Source organism: Scleropages formosus, chromosome 6 (assembly GCF_900964775.1).
Source record: "Scleropages formosus chromosome 6, fSclFor1.1, whole genome shotgun sequence".
Taxonomy (NCBI): domain Eukaryota; kingdom Metazoa; phylum Chordata; class Actinopteri; order Osteoglossiformes; family Osteoglossidae; genus Scleropages; species Scleropages formosus.
Genome location: NC_041811.1, coordinates 18,276,146 through 18,297,727, shown reverse-complemented (window position 1 = coordinate 18,297,727; position 21,582 = coordinate 18,276,146). Strand labels below are relative to the sequence as shown.

At 43.0% G+C, this 21,582-nt stretch overlaps 2 protein-coding genes across 4 annotated transcripts in view; one reads left to right on the top strand and one right to left on the bottom strand.

The window, feature by feature from the left end:
• Nucleotides 1-5,256, top strand: part of wdr41 (WD repeat domain 41) — a 28,573-nt gene extending 23,317 nt beyond the window's left edge. For all 3 annotated transcript variants that reach the window (XM_018736631.2, XM_018736630.2, XM_018736633.2), the window contains 3 exons: nucleotides 966-1,051; nucleotides 2,324-2,457; nucleotides 3,287-5,256. In XM_018736631.2, coding sequence (XP_018592147.1) covers nucleotides 966-1,051; nucleotides 2,324-2,457; nucleotides 3,287-3,427 — 361 coding nt within the window. In that variant the 3' untranslated portion in view covers nucleotides 3,428-5,256. The remainder of the gene's footprint in view (nucleotides 1-965; nucleotides 1,052-2,323; nucleotides 2,458-3,286) is intronic.
• A 2,327-nt stretch (nucleotides 5,257-7,583) lies between these two features.
• pde8b (phosphodiesterase 8B) overlaps nucleotides 7,584-21,582 on the bottom strand; it is a 57,290-nt gene continuing 43,291 nt past the window's right edge. Inside the window, exons 12-22 of the mRNA XM_029253215.1 lie at nucleotides 21,474-21,551; nucleotides 19,826-19,902; nucleotides 18,938-19,102; nucleotides 18,487-18,532; nucleotides 17,966-18,095; nucleotides 16,757-16,955; nucleotides 15,454-15,671; nucleotides 14,553-14,691; nucleotides 14,003-14,170; nucleotides 12,646-12,775; nucleotides 7,584-9,835 (exon numbers count right to left, since the gene is read on the bottom strand). Coding sequence (XP_029109048.1) covers nucleotides 9,726-9,835; nucleotides 12,646-12,775; nucleotides 14,003-14,170; nucleotides 14,553-14,691; nucleotides 15,454-15,671; nucleotides 16,757-16,955; nucleotides 17,966-18,095; nucleotides 18,487-18,532; nucleotides 18,938-19,102; nucleotides 19,826-19,902; nucleotides 21,474-21,551 — 1,460 coding nt within the window. The 3' untranslated portion in view covers nucleotides 7,584-9,725. The remainder of the gene's footprint in view (nucleotides 9,836-12,645; nucleotides 12,776-14,002; nucleotides 14,171-14,552; nucleotides 14,692-15,453; nucleotides 15,672-16,756; nucleotides 16,956-17,965; nucleotides 18,096-18,486; nucleotides 18,533-18,937; nucleotides 19,103-19,825; nucleotides 19,903-21,473; nucleotides 21,552-21,582) is intronic.

Below are 21,582 nucleotides of genomic sequence, written 5' to 3'. Positions count from 1 at the left end.
GTTGATTAGTGTTATTGTAACCATAATACCTTACAATGTATTTACCACATAAACAGTCTATGTTTAAACTTAGCTTCAATTGAAAATACAGGTATTTGCCGCTTAACGACGGGATTACGTTCTGTGAAACCAGTCGTAGTGCGACTTCGTCATTGAACGAACACCAGTGTACTTAGACAAACACAGGTTTAACGCGGCTTAATGACGTCAGTTAACAACTGACCCCATATACAACGGTGGTCCCATAAGATTATAAATTGACTAGCGATGTCGTAGAGCAACGTGTTACTCACGTGTTCGTGGTGGTACTGCTGGTGTAAACAAACAAGTTTACTGTAAAACAGTATGCTGTGTTATGCCGGCAGCAGGGTCATAAATCTTGTGTTTACCGCATTTCTTGACCGCATCGAGTCTATACCATCTAGGTTTGTATAAGAACACTTTGTTTGCACAACGACGAAATCACCTAATGACACATTTCTCAGAACGTATCCCTGGCGTTAAGTGACGCATCTATTTTTATGGGACCACCTTCGTATATGTGGTCTATCGCTGCCCAAAACCTCATAAAGTGGTGCATACCTGTATGAGCAAGGAGCTTTTGTTAGGAAATACACTACCTGTGAAAACTTTGAGAGCGCACCTGGCTAATGTTTGTATGACTGAACTGGACCAAAGAGTGAAAGCAAAATTGCCCACAGATGTCCCCGACTTCTGGGAATACGTGTTGGCTCATTTCCTGATCGAACTTGTGAACCGAAAGCCTTGTGAGAGAAATTTTCCAGCAAGTGTAATCACACTATAGGTTTTATATATTTGTGTGTATAATAGTGGAATATGTAGTTATATTGAAATAAAATGGTTAATATTGTACACTGTATCCAGAAGAGTGGTACACATTCAAAGCACAGTTTGCAATGTAGTGAGTTGAGGTATTAGATGGTCTGTGTTCTTTGTCCCCACAGCCAGCTCATGTCCTGCTCTGAGGACGGTAGTGTAAGGATGTGGGAACTCCAGGACCTGCCTCTACCAGCAGAACCAGCCAGTGCAGGTGATGACCCATTCCGTTGACACAGGGAGAGAGATGGAGGGATTGGGGCCTGATCCACATGCTGTTTTCCACAGCGATGCTTCAGCCACCAGCTTATGGTTAAAGACATAGACTTGGAATCTGGCTGTTGGTTCAAGTCACATAAGGTGTCCTGCTTATTTTGTGTATTATTTTCTGAAACAGCTGAAGCCCACCCCCACCTGTGTTCAGGGATGCAACAGCATATTCCCTGTACTTAAACCTGATCTGGTTGCAGGACGATTCTTTAACAGTTCTCCAGAGAGCAACCCGGTGAAATGTATATTCCATCTCGTCTCTCCTGCATGCCATTCTGCATGTGTACAAATCAGACGTTCTTCCTGTTGGCTGAAGCCTTGCTCCAAGCGTGCCAGTTTCCAGGTTCCAGTCCATGCTGGCTGCTTGCCACATGAATAGAGAAATCTCCTTTTCAGCTTCAAAGGCAACAGAAGATGAGATTTTGCCCAAGCTCAAAAACCCGGATTTTGTGAGCTTTCTTCATATGTTTATAAAAAAAATAAAACACTTAAAATACTTTTGATGCTTCGATGCTCAACCTCATCTCCTGTCCGTTGCATTCTGCTAACACAGTCCAGGTGCCCCATCCCCCCGACCCACAACATAAATCAGTGAAACCGGAGCTGAACCAAACGACCTCCTACAAGCCGCGCTCGGGAAATGCATTTCAAAAGAACTGCGCTTTTGGGTTTGGAGCCAAGCAAACGCCTCTGCCCGTCAGGGGGCTGGGAGTCCTGAGTCCTGCTGGAGAAGGGGAGATGTCCCAGGGAATAATGTTTCCCAGATGCCCCCTTGCTTTGAAGTGCAATCGGACCCTCTGAGATTGATTCAGGCCCTGATTTGCTCTCTGCTTAGACAGATTTTGCCTTGTTCGATAGGGCTGTGGTTTCCACTGTTCGTCAGTCCTTAACTTGAAAGGACCCTCTTGGTAGAGCAACATGTGCTTGATGTATTGGCTTTTCATATATTGTGAAGCCCGGTCTGTGTCGGCCCAAATTTTTATGCTCTAATAATCAAGTTTGCTGTTTTTTTCCCCCTTTATCTGTCTCTCTCTCATGTCAGTTTATATTGAGGAACTGCTTTTCATACTTCATTTCATTTTGGGAGCTTTTATTGCTGCCCCTCTTGTAAGTGGCTTTAGAATGCCCTAATTCTGAAGTCTTTTTTTATTTGAAAAATATTTCTTAAACTCTAAAGATGATGATGATGATGATGATACCCCCATAATCACTGCAGGTTTCTTTGGCATGTGGACTTTTGGGCGCTCCAGCAAACAGACCAACCAGACCATGAAAAAGGCCCAGGAGATCCTGGGCCTTCGGATGCTGGAGTTGACAGGTGATCTCATCGGTCACTCTGGGGCCGTACAGGTAATGCCATGAGCCACCGTTGTTTGGGCTGTGCTATACTGTCAGCTGCGTTGTAGATGGTCAAACTTGGATCATCTGACACTTCCTGTGCTCCATAAAACTAAGTAGATTAATTCTGTAGCTTTATACGACTGCTGTTTGTTTCCAGGGGAGAAAAATTGGATTTCCCAGATGGTAAAGATGCTTTTAATTTTTTTTTTTTGGCCCTACCTTTTTTTAATATCATGAGTATGTATCTCTTCTAATGATAAAACAAAGACCTGATGGTTTCTTTTTTGGTTATACAAGTAAATAGCTGTGCTTCCCAGGAGAGGTTACACTTGATAAAATCCTGTGATTTATGTTCATTTATATATGATGAAAAACAATTGACAGTTTATTGAAATTTTGTTGGTTCCCATGTGCCTGAACAGCTGTTTAGAAGCTGACGGATGACTTCCTTTGCAGTTGTTTTACATGTTTTTCAACAGTTTTCTTTCTGGAATGCTTACAGTAGGGTTATTGCTCTCAACTGCGCTTTCTTCAAAGTGCTATATTTTAATTTAGATTTATGTATGTATCATTGCACACTTCTGGTAAACAAAGACATCCAGGGAAAATCTTGGGCAAGAGACAGTGGTGCATAGTGAATGCGTCCTGCTTTGTTTATTCATAGATGATGGCGGTACATGCTGTGAAATACTGTAGTTCTGTCATTATTTTGAATGTTGAGCTGTAGCTTAAAGCTGAATGAGCACAGAATCTAGAAGTGGTTTACAAGCCCTAGTTACAGTCAGAGCAGCTTGATTTTCCCATCTTTTGTTCTTGAAGAGCAGTAACTCTGTTGCAGATGTTCATCAGCATGGGAGAGCGGGGGCTGGTGACATGCTCCACAGACCACCTGGTCATTGCATGGAAGAACGGGAAGAGGGAGTCACAGCTGCGGAGTTTTGATCTGTTCTGCAAGCTGGAGCAGAATGGAGGCCTGTGAGCTCCAGCTGTGGGCCTTGTCACACCCAGAGGTACTGATCTCATCCACAGCGTTACTTTTTAGCCTTATTTATCATTAAACCATATTATAATTTTACTGTCCATCATTCTTTTGCAATGTAGTACCTACACAGAAGTGCTTGAGTGTTGATTGCATATTTTCTTGTTTTATAATATGCCTGTTTGATAACTGAAAGAACACAACTCATAAAAAGTACCAAACTCATATGTTTCCAGAGTGCTCAAATGGCAGTTAATTTGAAATTTTATTGCACTATTACAGATGTTTCTGTCAGCGGTAAAAAGCACATTTTAATACATGAATGTGTGCTTATTGTTACAAATGCCAGTTACAACTTGTTCCTAATGTGCTGCTGCAAAATAAATGAATTCTTTGGAGATTGCACTGTTGCTTGATAACCACAGTACTACAAATTTTGTTTTGTGTTGCGCAAATTTAAAAGAAATTTTAATCCAAAAATTACACATCTGATCAAAACAATGTCTCAAACAGTCACACAATCAGGTTGGCTGAATATGTGATGATGCAGAACCAACATATGTATACACTTTATTTAACAACCGACAATGTTACAATAAAATTATTGAAAAAGACAGACAAGTTTGAATTGCATGTTGCCATAATTCTGTCAATGATAAACTTTTCTCTTTTTTTTAAAAAATAGAGCATATATATACAGTTCTGCATGGGAATTTTTCAGTTGTACAGCTAGTAAACTATACAAAAACATAAAATCAAAGTTGGCACAATGTCTTTATGCCACAGTGTGCCATGGTAGAACTATCTTTAACCCCCCCAACAGCCATCTGCAAAAAGACCATGCAGATGTCACACTTGCTTCCGATTTCTCCTCAGAAGAAGATAAAATGAGTTAGAAGGGAGTTTTAACTTAAAACTCTTAAATGCACCATCATTCCTAGTTATACAGTGGAGCACTGATTCATCATTACTTTCATCATTGAAGTCAATTAAGGAAGCATCCAGAGCCGTACTGAATATGTCTTACAACTTGTACATCTCTTCCGTGCGTAATTTAAACTAATTTAAAACTTCCACAGTTCCATGGTGGCTGAATCCCCAGGAAGTCAGCTTTTCCCACTCAGAGTGACTGATAAGATAGGTGCTTTGGCTCTTGAAGAACTGAAAAATGACAGGGACTGGAAGCTGGTATGAGTGAGACTGGGATGGCTACGTTTACAAAATGAGCATTGGGGGAGGGACAAAGTCAGCATTTCTGCTCACAGCTCTCCTGGCATGTGAGAGACTTGCGCACTTCTCTTGAGCACTACGAGAACTCTGGCCGAGTGTTTTTGCCCTGGGCTGATGGAGTGCTGTCAAAGAACAGACCACATATCAGCAGACAGACCGGAGGGAGGCAGAATAGTACCAGAAATGACACTTAAACTAATTAACAATATCATTATTATTCAATAGTTTCTTGCACTTTGAAAGTCAGAAACTCTGATTTGTTGTGTACCATTATAAAACATTCATGGTTCCATGTTTACCATGGTTGACTGTACATACTCTGTGATTGCCCTAGGCAGTGCTCCTAGGAAGAATGTGGCAAAAGTCCTAAAAAATCAGACATCTGAACACAGTAAAGTGATAACCCGAAAGTAGTTCATAGATCACAGTTCTATTTTGTAGGATAACCCTTGAAAATAAAATGACAACAAAGCCTGTGTAAAATATAGGCTTTTCCAGAAATTAAGGCATTTATTTAGCCACTGTTCTGACTTACATTACCGGACTATTGAAATGAATACCAAGTCATTCTTAAAATGCCTATGCATACGGTATATGGAAAAAATATGTACAGAGGCTGAAAATGATGAACTAGTAAATCCCATACACTACAATGAGTAATCCAATTACTATAACTTTTACAGTGTTCTGCATACAATTTAGGTTTGAATTCTTGAATAAATTATATATCACTGATTTAGTATAATTTAACTGACTTTATATCGTACTCTTAGCTGGTATAACAAACAGGAGAATGTCGAGATTGTTAAACAAAAATAGCAAAAACAAAGTAAACCTGAATGCACTGTACATTTTTGATTTGTCAGAATTTTTAGGTTCTCGGCCATAGGTCATCTTTACAGTATGGCTTATTTTCTTTTTATCTGTTTTGACACTCAATTAACCCTGTAAAAAGAGAAGAAAGTGTCTGTATTAAGGCAACTAATATGGATCACTGTGCTTTTGGTCAAGCAACACCGTTAACTTGAGTCATGAAACACAGGACAAGCACAGGACACACTGAAGAATCGAGGGCAAAATCTCTGCTCTGCTCTGCCGACCCGGCAGTATACAGCTGCTCCGTTTTCCACGTCCCACTGCATGTTCCCACCCACAAGAGATAACTGATGCACAGCTCAAAAAAGCACATAACAAATACATAATATATACCTCTGAATTACAGAACAAAGAAATGGGAACTTTAAAAAGCTTTTCGAGGCAAAATTCATCCCATCTTTAGGTACATTTTAAGCTGCAGGAAATAGAAAGGCAAATAAAATGATATTGTTCTGATCTTATCAAACTAAACTTTAAGAATGACGATGGACTACCAAATCATAGCAATGCTTTCACTAACTGGGCTGCACTTCAAAAAATGAAAAAGCAACAAAAACTAAACCTTTGCTAAAGCTGAATTTAGCCGATGCCGCTTTTAGCTGTTTAAAGAGTTTAAACATTAATTAGACCTCATTAAAAAAGCACTTCCAAATGCTCTGAAAAGCACCATGTATAGTATATTTAGTTTTTAAACCTAGTCAACCACTGAGTGGACCAGTGAGTAAAACTGATATTTACTTCCAGAACAATTCCCACGGAGAATTTCGTAAACAATAAAAATACTACACATAGTGCTTCCAATACCGAAGCTACCACAAAGCACGCGCAGGCACACACACGTACAGATCACATGTGGCCTCTCGGTGTTACCCTGTCCTGTCTGGATGATGATCAGATGACCTCGATCAGAGATACAGCACCTCTGTCCAGCGAGCCAGTTCACATGTAGTCCTCAGCGCTGTCAATCCCCCCACGTGCCACTAGGTAGCGACAGCAGCGTACAGATCACCTCTATCAGAAGGGGCGCCTTGTTAACAAACCATGACGTCATGCTTCGGGCCTCTGAAAAAATGTGCTGTTCAGCAGCTCAAGCTGAAGCAAATGAGGGCTGTAAGAAAGGCGTCTCTGGTTAAAGGAATCCAGAGCAAAGCGGTGGCCACTCGGCCATCTGTAGCGCTTGCCTCCGGCAGCCGGCGAGAGCTCTTACTCAGCTCTGAGGAGACAAACAGGGTAAAAGGTAGAGGGTACAGGGAATAAGGAAACGAGGGGGGTACTACTATACTTCAGGCCTTTGACTGGGATGTCATGTTTGTGGCTCATCTGGAAGGAACCGGGTACCAGCAATTCTTGACCCTAGGTTAGGGGCAGCTATGGGTCTGGGACACGGTCTGTATTGTTAGGGTTAGATATGTGGCAGGAGTGTGTGATAGGAAGAACCGTGCAGCACGTCTTAACGCAAAAGGTAGTTTGAGAGCAAAGTTTTGCACAGACTCGTTCGTCCAAGGATTTTCTCCAAATTCATCAACATTCAGTAGTTGAAAACACGGGGAGCCTTTTCCAAACTATCCATCTAAATAACTATATTCAGGTTGGTGTTGCATTTTTGGACACGTACAGTACACACGCATTTCGTATAACTTCTGGATATTTGCATCAGTCAACTGAAAACTAGGGCTGCAGACTGAAGATCGTAGTTAATTTAAGAAGATACAGTACGCTCACCCCTCATATAACGGGGTTCCGCTCAACAGAAAACGTACCCTTTTTCATAAGACGGGCTTATCGTTCTGAGCAACGGTAACAACGTGGTCATTTTAGTTCTACATCAGGTATTTTATTCACTGCCTACAGTGTCTTTCACTTTACAACGTGTGCACGTAATATGCTTCTTCTGTGACGAACCGACTACTGTATATACTTCCTACTTCACTTTGACAGTCCCTGCAAGTCACAGCCATTGATTAAGGTACATCTAGTATCAGAAACAGCAGATTCAATATAATAATAATAATAATAAAGTACTTAATTTACCTGACTATTTTCTTCAAAAGTGATTTATAACATTAAGCTTCCTATTTACCTATTTCGATATCTGGGTAATTTTTTAACTGGGGCGATTCAGAATAAGTACCTTGCTTAAGTGTGTTGCAGCAGGAGTAGGGATCCTTGTAATTCCTGCTAATGCTGCATATTGTCCCTGTGCTTTGCAGGGTGAAAGACAGAGGCTGTGATCTTGTGGAACTTATTTCTATAGAAATCCGTGAGCCAAATTAACAAAATGTGCCCATCCAGTGAGTAACCTGTCTCACTCCCTATGCTTCTTGGATAGACTCTGGACCTCCATAGCCCTTTTTTGGAGAAGTTATTGATAATGAGGGGAGAACGAAAATATAACATTGTAAATTAGTAATAATCTTTTTGTTACAGATATTGTAAAGTATGTTGGTGCTATGGTTAATGGATATGGTTTATGGTCGGTCAACCGTAAACATATCCTTTGATATTTTTTATTAATTTCACGTAAAATATTTTTTGTCCAGGAAGTTTAATTTTCTCATAAGAAATAATGGTAGTTTGAGCCCCTCATAATAGGACTTTGCCTACTGGGGTGATTAACCCTTTGTCGTTGTTTATGAGTAATGTGTGTATCTCTCCAGGTCGATACTACAAATTTATGTTGATAAATATTACAGCTCTTGGACACCCAGTTAAATTTAACTACTCAGTATTTATCATTTAGTATTGTTCCTGAGGGTTTTATAATTACTTCAGGCACCAGCAGGACATCTCTTACCTCTGGAATAATTAAATTTTTCTTTTTAAATTTAAGCAACCAAGTACCTTTAATATACACCAGCTTGTAAAGTCCATGGTTGCATTTCACTTTACCCAGGTATCTTCACAGAAAACCTCAACACAATCATAACGTCAGTATGATTCCGAGGTCTAACCGCAAATTCAAATCAAATAATTAAAATAATATCCTTCATATTAATGTTTATCCATGCGTATTTTGAGATTTTAAACATAAGGCGTGTACTCGTTTAGACCTTTGCAGGAAGGAATTTCCTCATCTTGAACTAGCCCAGAAAATGTTTACGGCACAGAGCCAATACCGAAAATGGTTTCACTTACATGGAGTATAACACAGCAACGCATTCAAGATGTTGTGAAAATGAGAAAAATGTACCAACATGTTACTTGTGCGCGCCCTTTTCTTTCTACTGTCTTTGTAGAATCAAACTTCATCATGATCAGAAACATTAGCCAAATACTGTATTAAAATTGAGCTTTGAAAACTTTTTTCATTCATATTTTTTGCTGGAATAAAATGGCAGTCCCTGAAGAATAAACTTATCGTCCGGCCTTCTTTCACCGAAAATGGAACGCACCAAGGACGTTATGTTTACTACCAAGAAGTAGAGGACTAACAGACTAGAGAAGCTGGAAATGAAGCTCGCATTAGGCCGTAAATGCTGGCTTTGCGTAATTCGGCCTCCCACAGCGTCGTCCTGTTGGTAGGTTAAGCAGACGCTTTCTTCTGGAGTGTATTACAGTAATTTAAGATCACAGTTCTCAGTTACAGCAGTAAACGAAGCCAAAAAGGCTCCCCTACTGCTCTAATTTTGGCTTTAGCCATTAAGCTCAATAATTCTCCCTAAAATGGCTTGTCATTCTCGATACAAACGTTATGCGTGTAGGTAAGCTAGCTATATGCAGCGTGAACTGCAGTTTAGGACCTAGCTGAACAGTCTTTTTGTGGTCTTGCTCGCTCATCCCTCCAGATGCTTCACTTGAATAATATGTCCCGAGAAATAATACTTCCCCTCCAGAAAATAAGTTAAGAAACCGAGTGACTCTACAAGGTTACTGCTGTGCAGCTAAAGGAAATGAGAAAACTGTCAGAGAGAGAACGCTAATTCTTCCTCCAATAAAGTGCTCTTTGAAACATATTCGTCCTTCGAAAGCGGGAAAGATTGTCGAGACAGAACGACCGAAGCACCTCCGTCTCCCGCTCTCAGTCTCTGCGTCTCCGGTCCTTGCTTCGACACCTGCGTTTCGCCGTCTTGTTGGGTTGTTGTCCTTGCGGTCACAGTGGGGAGGCTAAAAGAGCGATGGGCTACATTCAAGGCACCCCTCCCCCCACCCCCTCTTGACGAAGAGGCTGGGCCCCGCCAGGGTGACGGCGAAGTCACGGGGCGGGCGGCGGTCTCAGACTCTTGCACTTCATCTCGTCCAGGCTTTTCCAGTATTTGTAGTTCTCTGAAAGGTGCTCCATCAGTCCTGGCAGGCTGGCGAATGCTGGCAGAGGAAGAACACGTCGGCACAGGTAAATATACCTTTCAGGAAGTATGTGCAATACTGATCGTGAGCCCCACGTTCACTCTTGATGTCACGAAGTTCTTACGATAACTCATCGATCCTTTATAAAGAACCGCGCGCCCAGCGGAGGGTCGCGGTGGTCCACAGCCTATCTCGGAAGCGTGGCGCGGGAGGCAGGGTACACCCTGGATGCATGGAACACCAGTGTGTGACAGGATAATCACAGACATGCACACAAAGGGCAAATTAGAGTGTCCAATTCACCTGAAACACATCTTTGGACTACGGCAGGAAACTGGACCAACAAGGACACCCATGTGAACAACACGGTTAATCTCCAACTGAGCCAAACTGGAACACACAGCCCAGGAGCTGCGAGGCACCAGCACTACCTGCCGCGCCACCACGCAGCCTAAAATGACTCCATTTCTCTAAAAAAAAGAGAAAAAAACGAATAAAAACATAAAAAACAGCGGCGATCACTATAAAGACATCTGTTTTTTGACAGATCTGACGTGCGTTTATTATAATGTGAACAAACACAAGCACAGACGCTAAGCAGTACGTCCCACCTGCTTAAAATAAACGCACGGAGCTTACAGCTATCTAGTGAGCTCTGTCAGCATCCTGTTATTTTATACAGAGCGGCTAAACCACGGAACAGCTATGGCAAATCTCACTCGAAAGACTCCGAGAAAAAGTAAAATGTTTGCAACATCTTCCCATAACAGGCCATGCTGGACATTATAAACAAATGAGACACTGAGATAATTTTTCAAAAGAGGCAGTGATTTTTCATTGTCATGTTTAGAAGGTCAGCCGCTATCTAGCAGGATCTTCTGCTGAGTAACTGTTTATGGCTTTTCGGTCTCCGAGCAGCAGAGCACAGTGTGGGTTTTTCCACTCTAAATCACAGTGGACCACCACGCTCTGATCGCCGGCCAATCACTTGAGCAGAAACATCTCGCATCAAAAATAACATTACATAGCAAGCGGTCTTTCTCACACGCAGCTCCGTGCGCCTTCATCGGGGAGCAGACCGCTCAACCGGAGCGTCTGCCGAAGAGCGCGTAGGGGTCCGCGGACCGCAAAACCGTGCCGTAAGCGGGACGCGCGCATCTCCAGCGTGCGTGCGTTTCGTCCTTCGCGGAGTGCGGCCGACTCTTCGGGAAGCCCACCCGGTGTCCCTGTGCACGACCCCGTCGTGACCCTGGACGCGAGAATGCTTTTGTGGTGGGATTCAGCTTCAGTGCGTTCTGACCCTCGCCACAGAAACCCCTCTTTTACCGCTTTCATTTTTTTTTTAAAAACTTTCCATGACATCAGTGCGCTATTGACAGCAAACATGTTTGTCCTCTGGGGTAAACGCAGTGGGAAAGGGCGCACATCTCCCCATCCTGCCGCTGCTGTTAAACGACCATGGATTCGGACAAGTTTACCTAATTTAGAGGGACAGAGCACTGCTGAGAGGCATGGGAAAGCACCCCCCCCGCCCCCTCCCCCCGGACTGCATCCACAAAGTTCCACTGATTGGAGCCAATGACGTGCTTCGCTCTGGTTTTGGTTTAGTGCATGAGACCTAATTTTCAGCTTTTGTAGGTAAAGTTTCAGCGTGATGTGTGCGGATGTATATCACAATACAATTATGTACTGTATATACATTTTGACACACTTTGTTTACTGTACATTTAAAGGAATTTGCAGTATCGAGAAAGCACTGATTTGGCGGGGAAAGAAACGCAAATAATGAAGAGCAACTGAATCCCAATAAAAGCATTTTTGCTCTGTGAGCGCATGGCCTTTGATAACAGGTTAATGACGTACAGGTTCACTCAGGAACGAGCCAAATTTGTTTTTCGCGGAAACTCTGGGTACAAAGCCCCTCGTATTCTTACTACGTCAGCCTATATATAAATCTAAATTGTGCTCCTTATGTTGGACCATGTGGTTTTGCTGCCCGGTTGCTTGTCTCTTTGATAATGCGATTATATCGAGATTTTCGGAAAATTATGCCTAATCAATGAATCGCTAACACATACAGGAAAGCTGTGGCTGCTGTAGATTAAAAATGGTACAATTTATGTAACTGCTGTTAATCAGTGCAAATGTTTTCCTCTAGAAATGTTTATAAAATGCTACAGAGTATTGTGTAGAGACCCAAACGACAGCCCAGGAGCCATAAAGCACTGGCGCTAGCGCATGAGGAGAAGGTGCAAACTCTACACATGCTGAGCTGGATTCGAACCTATGCCCAAACAGCTCAGGTGCTGTGAGGTGGCAGCGCAAAGCGTTATCAAAAGTACATGACAGTTCATAAATATGTAATTTTTCTTAGAGTGCCTTGGCAGCTTCAGAGGACCAGACAATCTAAAAACTAACGAACGAACCCTGAACTTAAGATGTATGTGGTCAAAGTGTAGCTGATTTTCAGAAGTTATTGTGGAAGCTGTAGAAGCTGTCTTCACATAATGAATACACACACATACACACATTTTCTGAACCGCTTGTCCCATACGGGGTCGCGGGGAACCGGAGCCTAACCCGGCAACACAGGGCGTAAGGCCGGAGGGGGAGGGGACACACCCAGGACGGGACGCCGGTCCGTCGCAAGGCACCCCAAGTGGGACTTGAACCCCAGACCCACCGGAGAGCAGGACTGTGGTCCAACCCACTGCACCACCACGCCCCCCTACATAAGGAATATTTCTCTTAATTTAAAATATTTCTCAGTTTAGTGTTCAAAAGACAAATAAAAGTCAGTAGGTCTTTGAAAGAATGAAGGCAATTACCATCCCAAGCGTCGAACATGTCCATGACAAAGTAGTCGATGAAGGAGATCTGTGACTTGGGGACGCTGCAGGTGTTGCGGTCGAAGATGGGCATCACCACGGGTAAGCCCTGCCTCTTCTCTTCGTCCGTCTGCAACACACAGGGGTCCTTGTTCACACACGTTCAGCCACGTGCTGCAAGTCAGGCACTCGTTTGACAGATCCATCCATCCATCGTCAACAACCACTTGTCCCAAACAGGGTCGCGGCGAGCCGGAGCCTTACCCAGAAACACAGGGTGCAAGGCCGAGGGGGGGGGGGGGGGCACACACCCTGGATGGAACGCCAGTCATTTGAAAGATCACCTCTTTAAAAACAATTTACCCAAAAGGACTAAACGGAGGGAGTGAAAGTGGCTGGAAGCTGAAAGGAGCCTGGGCCAGGAGATGGACATCCCATATTAACACTCAGTCCTGTCCTGCTCCTTGTTGAGGCTGTCTCTAATAGCAACAGACCCTGATCACTTCCGACAGCCCAGATCCTCCACCTCTGGCTGCCTGGTGGCCCTAATCACACGAGGTCCTAAATCATAAGTCTATAACTTCTTGGTTCTGGCTCCAATGAGGTAGAATGAGGTTCCTCACCTCCTCGGCGCTACTGAATCCTTTCTGACGTTCGAGAAGAGCATCACGAAGCATTTCTTTTATACCCACTTTCCTCCTGATCTCTTAACTTCACCATAAACTTGCATTGCATCATCTGTCATGAACACCTTTGTATATACAGTATTTCCAATGGGTTGTACACGCAGCCACCGGTGTAATGTGTACAAACAAAAACAGTGGTACTGGAGAAATTAACTGTGTTTCGACAATTGCGTGTTTGTGTCTAAATCTCTTCATGTGTTGTGAAACGAACTGTTATTTACCCTGAGTTGGACAAAAGTGTCTGCAAAATGAAAAAATGCTGGTGTAAATATAAATGTCTCGTTACTCAAGTATAAGGAAAGTTTGGCTTTCAAATCATCAGAGCCGGCAAACTGTAATATTTTTGAAAAGCATCTCTTAGTATATTTCAAGGCAATACTGTGATTGTCATTCTTTGTTACTTCAAAATCATGCGCAGTAGGACTAAATTTGCATTTTTTTCAATTTAACAATAAATTTATATGCTAAATGATGCATTTTTTTTCAGTTATGGTTCATCAGGTAATCTTAGAAATGCAAATAGAATTTCTTATGTGAAAACGAGTTACAATATTAACTTCTGAGACATTTTTTAATCCAACCTAATCCAAAGGTCACAGGTTACTTTTCAAACACACGGTAACACGAGGGTGGCTGCGAAATGCCCCCGACAGCCTGAGCAATCACTTCACCTGGGCGAAGTACTCTTCCGATATGCGTCCAGCCCACTCGATGCACAGCTCCAGAGGGCGGCAGGGGTTAGCCACGTCTGCACACTTGATCATCATGCGCTTAATGAGCAGCCGGTTCTCTGGAGAGTTCTTGATGCTGGCCGGACAGTCGCAGTCACTGCCCTCGCTCTGCAAAGCACGTTGGTTTAGGACTTGGACTTGTAACGTCTGGGTTGCTAGTTCAAGCCCCTGGGAAATAGGGGCTATTGCAATACCCTTGAACAGTGTGTTTAACCCGAGATGTACAGCAGAATATCTAGCTGTTAAAATGTGGAAAAAGATAAATAATCTTGGATAGAAATGTTGGCTAGAAACAACTGATGAAAGAGTAAAAGGAATATTTGCACGATGAAATGAGCTACTCAATGCTGTGAAATACAACGTGAAAATTTTCCCTCCTCTTTGAATAAGGAAATCTTATTTTCCAGCTTGCAGCACCGGAAAGACCGTGCGGATATTAAAACCTGTGTAGAGCACGCCGAAGCTGAAGGACGAGAAATCGGAAGCTCACGTTGCTGCTGGATTCCTCAATAGCTGCCATGGGCTTGTTGATGCTGTTAACAAACTTGTTGACGTGTTCAAAGTGGCGGGTCATCTCCGTGGCTAGCACCATGTCGATGATGGCCTGCCGCAGTGTCCGGAACTGAGTCCTGCACACGAGCGTGAGGAGATCGGTTCACTCTGACTGTGGAATCGCACCATTTTTGCCTGCTGAGTCGAATAACTTCACCATATCAGCAGTCAGAAGCAAACAAGGTACTAGCAGCTTAAATTTATTTCCGCAACATTTTTGTGTCTGCTGCTAAAACACAAATAAAATGCTTTAAAAAAAAAAAAATCGATTTCCATTTCACAAAAGGCTCATCTACTATGACCGCAACCCTCAACCTTAAGTCCAGCCTTCAGCACGTCCTATGTTAACTATAATACTTATGAGCTGACTTATGATTCAGCCGCTTTGCATCTACCGTTTTCAGTATTCTTCATGGGATATGGTGGCACAGCAAGAAGTGCCGGTGCCTCAGAGCTCCTTGGCTGTGGGTTTGAATACAGCTCAGCCTACGTGGTGTTTGCACGGGTTTCCTCCAGGCTCTCCGGTATCCTCCCACGGTCCAAAGACGTGTTCCCGGCGAACCTGTCAATCTAAACTGCCCCTAGTGTGAGTCTGTGTGCGTGATTGTGTATAAGTAAGTTGCCTTAGACAAAAGCATCAGTTAAATCCTATTTAATAATAACAGTGTGTCGCTTTGCAGAAAAGCACGTGGGAAATTAATCACTGTAAATGACAGGGCGGTATGTCCCTTTCATAAAACCAGCACATATTCGCCGCTAAATTTGCCCATTGCCGAACGCCCACGACTCCCAGTTTAAACTGCCTTTATGTTACAATCGTAGTCGTAAAGCGTAGAGACCTCTCCATATTCCTGAAGATGTTACACTTCTTGTCCCGCACGGTCAGCTGGAAGGCCAGCGCGGCGTGGTGGCTCTCCAGGACGGCCGTGTCGTTGTACAGGATGGCCAGCTCGCTGCCCGCGTTGCACAGGAACGAGTTGGTGCGGCCAGGGTGGTCCACGTCGTGAACTGTGGCGGCTATGAGGGCGGCCACCACATCCAGCTGGTCCAGACTGCCCTGGGATGCGCGGCACATAGGGAACAACTTTGCTCAGCTTTCGTCACAAAGGGTTATTCTGTCAACGCTTATTCATGAAGGCAGGAGGAAAAAGAATTGACACTATATTGTACGTATCTACACTCATAACCAATGTCTAGCAAATTGCTTTGGATCTGGCAGCGCAGCTTTCATTAATGTTTCAGCTGGCATCTGAAAACAATCCGTGGAGTAAATAAGCATAGAGAAAATGACTAATTTATTACTGAGATCTCGCACTGCCAAAGGAAGACATGCTGATTTGTGAGTTTTGGAAATACGGATTTCCAGATTCTCCAGAAGCTGTTGTGTAAAGGGATCGCCTGCAGCATTGCAAGAAAAGAGATCAAAAACAGTGAGGCTAATTAAAAACAGGACTGTCAGAAGAGTAATAATCAACTGACGTGCTTGGAGGGTGCTAACTAGCCATGTAATCAGTACAAACAACTAAATGAATATATAAAATAATTTACACTAATTTGTTTAATTAATAAATTAGTTAGCTTCTGGGATAGGCTCTGGAACACTGTGGCCCTTACCAGGACAACTAGTTATTGAAAGTGGATGGATGGATGGATGGATGGCTTGTTAACAAGTTAGAAAAAAACAATTACTACCTTGTAATAAACTGGTTTGGTATCCATTCATCCATCGTCAACAACCGCTTGTCCCCGAGCGGGGTCGCAGCGAACCGGAGCCTAACCCGGCAACAAAGGGCTCAAGGCTGGAGGGGGAGGGGACACACCCAGGATGGGACGCCAGTCCATTGCAAGGCACCCCAAGCAGGGCTCGAACCCCAGACCCATCACACAGCGGGTACCGGCTGAACCCGCCGCACCACCACATCCCCCTCCTGATTTGATATCTTATGTCAAAATATTTACCTCTATTTATATTATACTTTTTCATGAGAAAAACAATACTTACCAAACTTCAATTAATGTTGAATTTAGGTTTCATGCCCTTCCGTTACCTAGTAAAAACCCTCACTTTCTTAGCCTTTACAAAGCTTTTTGTTAAGGGGTATTTTGCACACGTGGAGGTGATTGCAGACCATTTCACCATACCTTAACTCTGTCCTTGCGAAGGAAGTACGCGGTCGCGTGCAGCACATCGGCGGCATGCGTAGAGTTGTGGTAGGAGTTTGACGAATGGTAATTAGCCTCAATCACCTGCAGCCAAGACCGCAGCGTCGCCTCCGTGCAGCTTAGAAACTCACACACTCCAAAACGAGCAAAGATTTTCAAACCGAGGTAGGTCAGGGGTCTGCGAATAGACACAGAGCACAAGTGCGCTGATGCTATGGGAAACCCACCTGTGAGAGCGGACCTACTGAAAACACCGTCAGAGCATTACACTACGCGTGAAAAACTATGACACGACGTAATAACATTTTTCAAAGTTCTTCATTATATCAATTTTTACATTATTAGAAAAGTTTACTGATCACAAAAACACTAGTTCTTGCAGAGTGTCAGTTTTAGCCACAGAATCTTGCAGACATGGGAAGATTCTAGAAGGCCCCGGAACATTCTAGAAAACATCATATTCTAAAAGATACTGGAATATTTGGTACTTGGAGCAAAATCCCAACATTTGCTACCTTCAGGAATGTGGAATATTTTTGTAGAAACTGACATATAGCACAAACTGACATCAAAAGTATGTTTAATCTGACAAAACTGAATGGAAAACTTTTGTTACGTTGTGTAATGCATCAATCTGAAAATTTCCAAATCACTTTTACACACCAATAATAAGTATAATTCCAAAAAAATAGCTAAATACACTGCACAATACAATACTTTAATGAATAAAATACTGTGTGTAGAATATTGTGCGATTATGAGCTAACTGCAATGTTTTAACAATAACCTTCGCCCAACTGTGTGACTGGGTGTATAGTTATGGCCCTGCGATGGACTGGCGTCCCGTCCAGGGTGTGCCCCCCCACCCCTTCAGCCTTGCGCCCAACGTCTCCGGGTTAGGCTCCGGCTCGCCGTGACCCCGCTCGGGACAAGCGCTTCTTGAAATTGGTTGGTTGTTTAGTGGGTTGGTTTTAACAATATATCTTTCTTTATATATATTATTATATATCTTTATACTCCTTATATTTCTTGAATACCGTTAATATTTAGATTATAAAATATTTCAGTCTTTAGCTAATTGACAACAACACATAACACATTAACCTTAATAGATACATACGATAAAAAAGAATATAAATGGATACAATATATTCTAAAACCGCACGACCCCCTCCCTTCTCTCATAACCTCTTTTGTGTCGCAGCCTCCAGCTCCAAGATGTTGAAATCCCAGCGATCCTCGTTGTCGAGCATTTTGGCGATGGGAGGGGGGATGTCGTTAAGTGTGACGGGCACGGCGAGTTGACCTTGGGTCACGTCTGTGAAGAGGAACATTGGATGAAGGGGGAAAACGAGCACGTGCTATATGACCACTCGGGGAAATTCAGCTGTCGTTTGAAGTACAGGTCTTTTTCTGAGAAAAAGAGCTTTTGCTCACTGTAAGGACACCAATCACCGAATCAGTGAATCAGTTTGTTTTTCCGAGAAACTGACTTTCATGGAATCCCAAGAAATACTTCTGTTTAATGTTGAGCACGATGTAAATGTAAAGGAAAATGTTCAGTACGTGCAAACTGAATACGAAGCCATTTACAAATGCTCAATAGAGCTCATGAGATTTGTACAGTCACAAAAAAATTACATACATCAATAACAGTACTATTTGTGTAAAGGTGTGAACAAACACAGTATGCATATTTTGAAACTTACTCTTTGAAAATACATACTCATTTCCAGAAAGTCTTCTCAGTCCATCCTAGCAGACAAAAATGTATCAGTATATGAGTCTTGTATGAATTTGTCTAGTCATATTTGGTAGAGATAGTGGTTTACACAGCAAATATTTTTGTGTATTACGAAGGATCTGTGTATTTTTTTTTGTATGTTAATATTACTACAAAATTCCCAGTAATTGAACAACATCTCATAATTTCTGTTCATCATTCTTATGATCATTGTCCCAAATGGATAAAATAACATTGAGTTCTTTAATACGATTTTTCCAATACGCCACTGTAGACTTTCCATACGGCTGAGATGTACTGTAAGCTTTTCAATAGGTTAGGACTGGCGTAAACATTCAAAACCAAACAAATTTAGGAAAACCAGATACGGATGAAATAACGGTGCGTGTGGCGTAAATGCGGCACCTGGCACTCACACTCATGAGACCCCCCACTAGGTCATTGGTGTGCGGGTCGTCCTCTTTTGAGGCTAGCTGGGGCGAGTACAGTTCAGTGGTTCTGAGGATCTCTAGGACCCGGTCCAGGGCCTCTGCCACAGTCACCGGGCTGCTCTCCTGGGCTGCGTTGATGATGTTGATGACCTTGTCCGCCACATGCCATGGGAAAGATCGTTTTACATTTTGTTCACTGGGAGCACATTCACAGTGTCAGAGTAGAGCTGAAGCACAGCCAGCACGTTGCCGTAGCCGTTTGCGATGCGCTCACACGCGTAGTCAAAGACAGGAAGATTGTACTTCAAGAATCCAGCTGCAGCCTGCAAGGATCTGCAAACTGATACCTACAAGACCTGATCGCTCCCTGCACCCCAGGAAAAGCACTAGCTGGTCCCGCTGATGAGGGGTCCAAAATGCCAATGTGGTCAAATGAACTCCCTCTCTCACTCAGAATTGCCGAGTCCCTTTCGCCATTCCCGAACGGTCAAAAACTAATCTTTCGGACGTACTTCTCTCTCGATCTCTTGACAGCTTCATAATTTTGCATCACACCACATGACACAATAATGTTGTTTTCATATTCTATAGGCAGCTACTTGTGTAATGTACATAGGTAGGAGGTGCTATCAGACAAACTGACTGTGCTTTGGGAATCAACTGTCTACATCTATAACTCTTTAACTATTAAATGTTCTGTGAAATGCACTGCCGTTTCTTCTCAGTTGCGTGTTATTTTGTCGAAAAGAATTTGCTCATTGAATGAATGTAAATGTCAATATAAATATGCTTCAGAAAGAAAAGGAAGGTTGAAGGTAACATAAGGTTTTTTGCATAGAACTTTAGAGGACCCACACTGAGGGGCGGCCTTACCTTTGTGATTGGAGCCTCGATGGTCATGGAGTGGATTCTGGCCATGGAAGAGTACCTGCGGTTCTGTAAGCTGGGAGCTACAGAACAAACATATTCTCAAATAAGGCAACAGTAATATAACAATAATACAACAGTGCAAACTTCAGAATTTTATATTCTGATTCTAGATCACAATATCATTTTAGAACACCCCTTTGACTGTGACAACACCGTGAAATCTAGAACACTATTGTGTAATTTTAGAACACTTGCCTCACTCTTAAACATCACTGTATAATTTAAAAAATCATTCTTATTCTAGGGGGGTGTGGGGGGTTTGTCTGGGTCCCACTGTCCGGTGGGTCTGGGGTTCAGGTCTTGCTTGGAGTGCCTTGTGACGGACTGGTGTCCCATCCTGAGTGTGTCCCCTCCTCCTCCTCCGGCCCTGTGCCCTGTGTTGCTGGGCTAGGCTCCGATTCGCCACAACCCCTCCTGGGACGAGCGGTTTCAGACTGTGTGTGTGTGTGTGAGATTCTTATTGTATAACACCACTGTATAATTTTAGAACCCCATTACTGCTCTAAAGCCTTACAGTATAAGTCTAGAAAACCACTGTGACTCCAGAACACAGTAATATAACTGAAGAACATCTCATTTTAGAGCACTTCTATACATACAGTTCTTCAACATCTGTCTAATTCTAGCAAATCGCTGGTTAAGCACTATTGTATAATGTTTTGACACTTTTCCGACTGTAGAACATCACTCTATCGTTCTAAAATACTCCTCTGATGCCAAGAACCAACTGCATTTTAAGCTGTACCATGGTAACTGTACAGCAAAAGCAGCGAAACTGCTCAATATTTTCCTAACTGTAGGTGTGCTATAACTTTTAATCCAGGTTAATTGTTGACCTTTAATCTAATTTAAATCCACTCAGCAGTTGTTTACAATTATCTGGCTGTCTTCGATTGTGCCTCTGAAGTAAGCTCAAGTCCAACTTGAAATTCCTTTCCTCTCAGGGTTACTTGCCAGTAACCATGCTTTGGGAAAGGGAATTCATAGTATCGCAGTAAATTTGTGTGTTTCCACTGCTATTAATACTGCTTCTCCTCTTGCTAATCTGCCTGCTATTAATATGACTACCAAAACCACCACTACTACTGAATCTTTACAAATACCAGTTACTAAATGTATATACTGGCAGTTAAAGAAGTGTGAACATCTTTTGCATGTACATTTTACATTGCTTAATAAATTCATATCATTCATACTGCGAATGGAGAGTTTAAAATGGTTTTGCTTTTGATTTGGAAAAGCACACTTACAAATATGACACTCCCACAGCGTCTTGGGACCATCTACTACAAGACTCCTCTTACGCAACGCAGAAGAAGCAGGAGAAGGCATACAAGGGAGGACCACCACTTAACACAAATCCCTGAAATAGCCAAAGGTGCATCAGCAAAGAGAGGAGGCGCCAAAGTGGCCCCTGCACCTCTGGCTGAATTACAGCACCGAGTGCCCGACTCGCTCGCACCCCCAGCCAGCGCTCCACCCTACTGCCCTTTGCAGCCCTCCTTCCCAGTGGGCCCAGTGACGATCACACATCTCCAGGACATAACTGCAGAACTGAAGATGCCACAAGGGGCGGGCCGGGTGCCCGTACCGTCACTGCTTCGAGAGCTGATGGACCTGACATCAACTGACTCTTTCCTTCTGTCCTTGTAACGAAGGGATTGGCATTCTGGGAAAAAAAGAAAAAAAAATTAGATGGG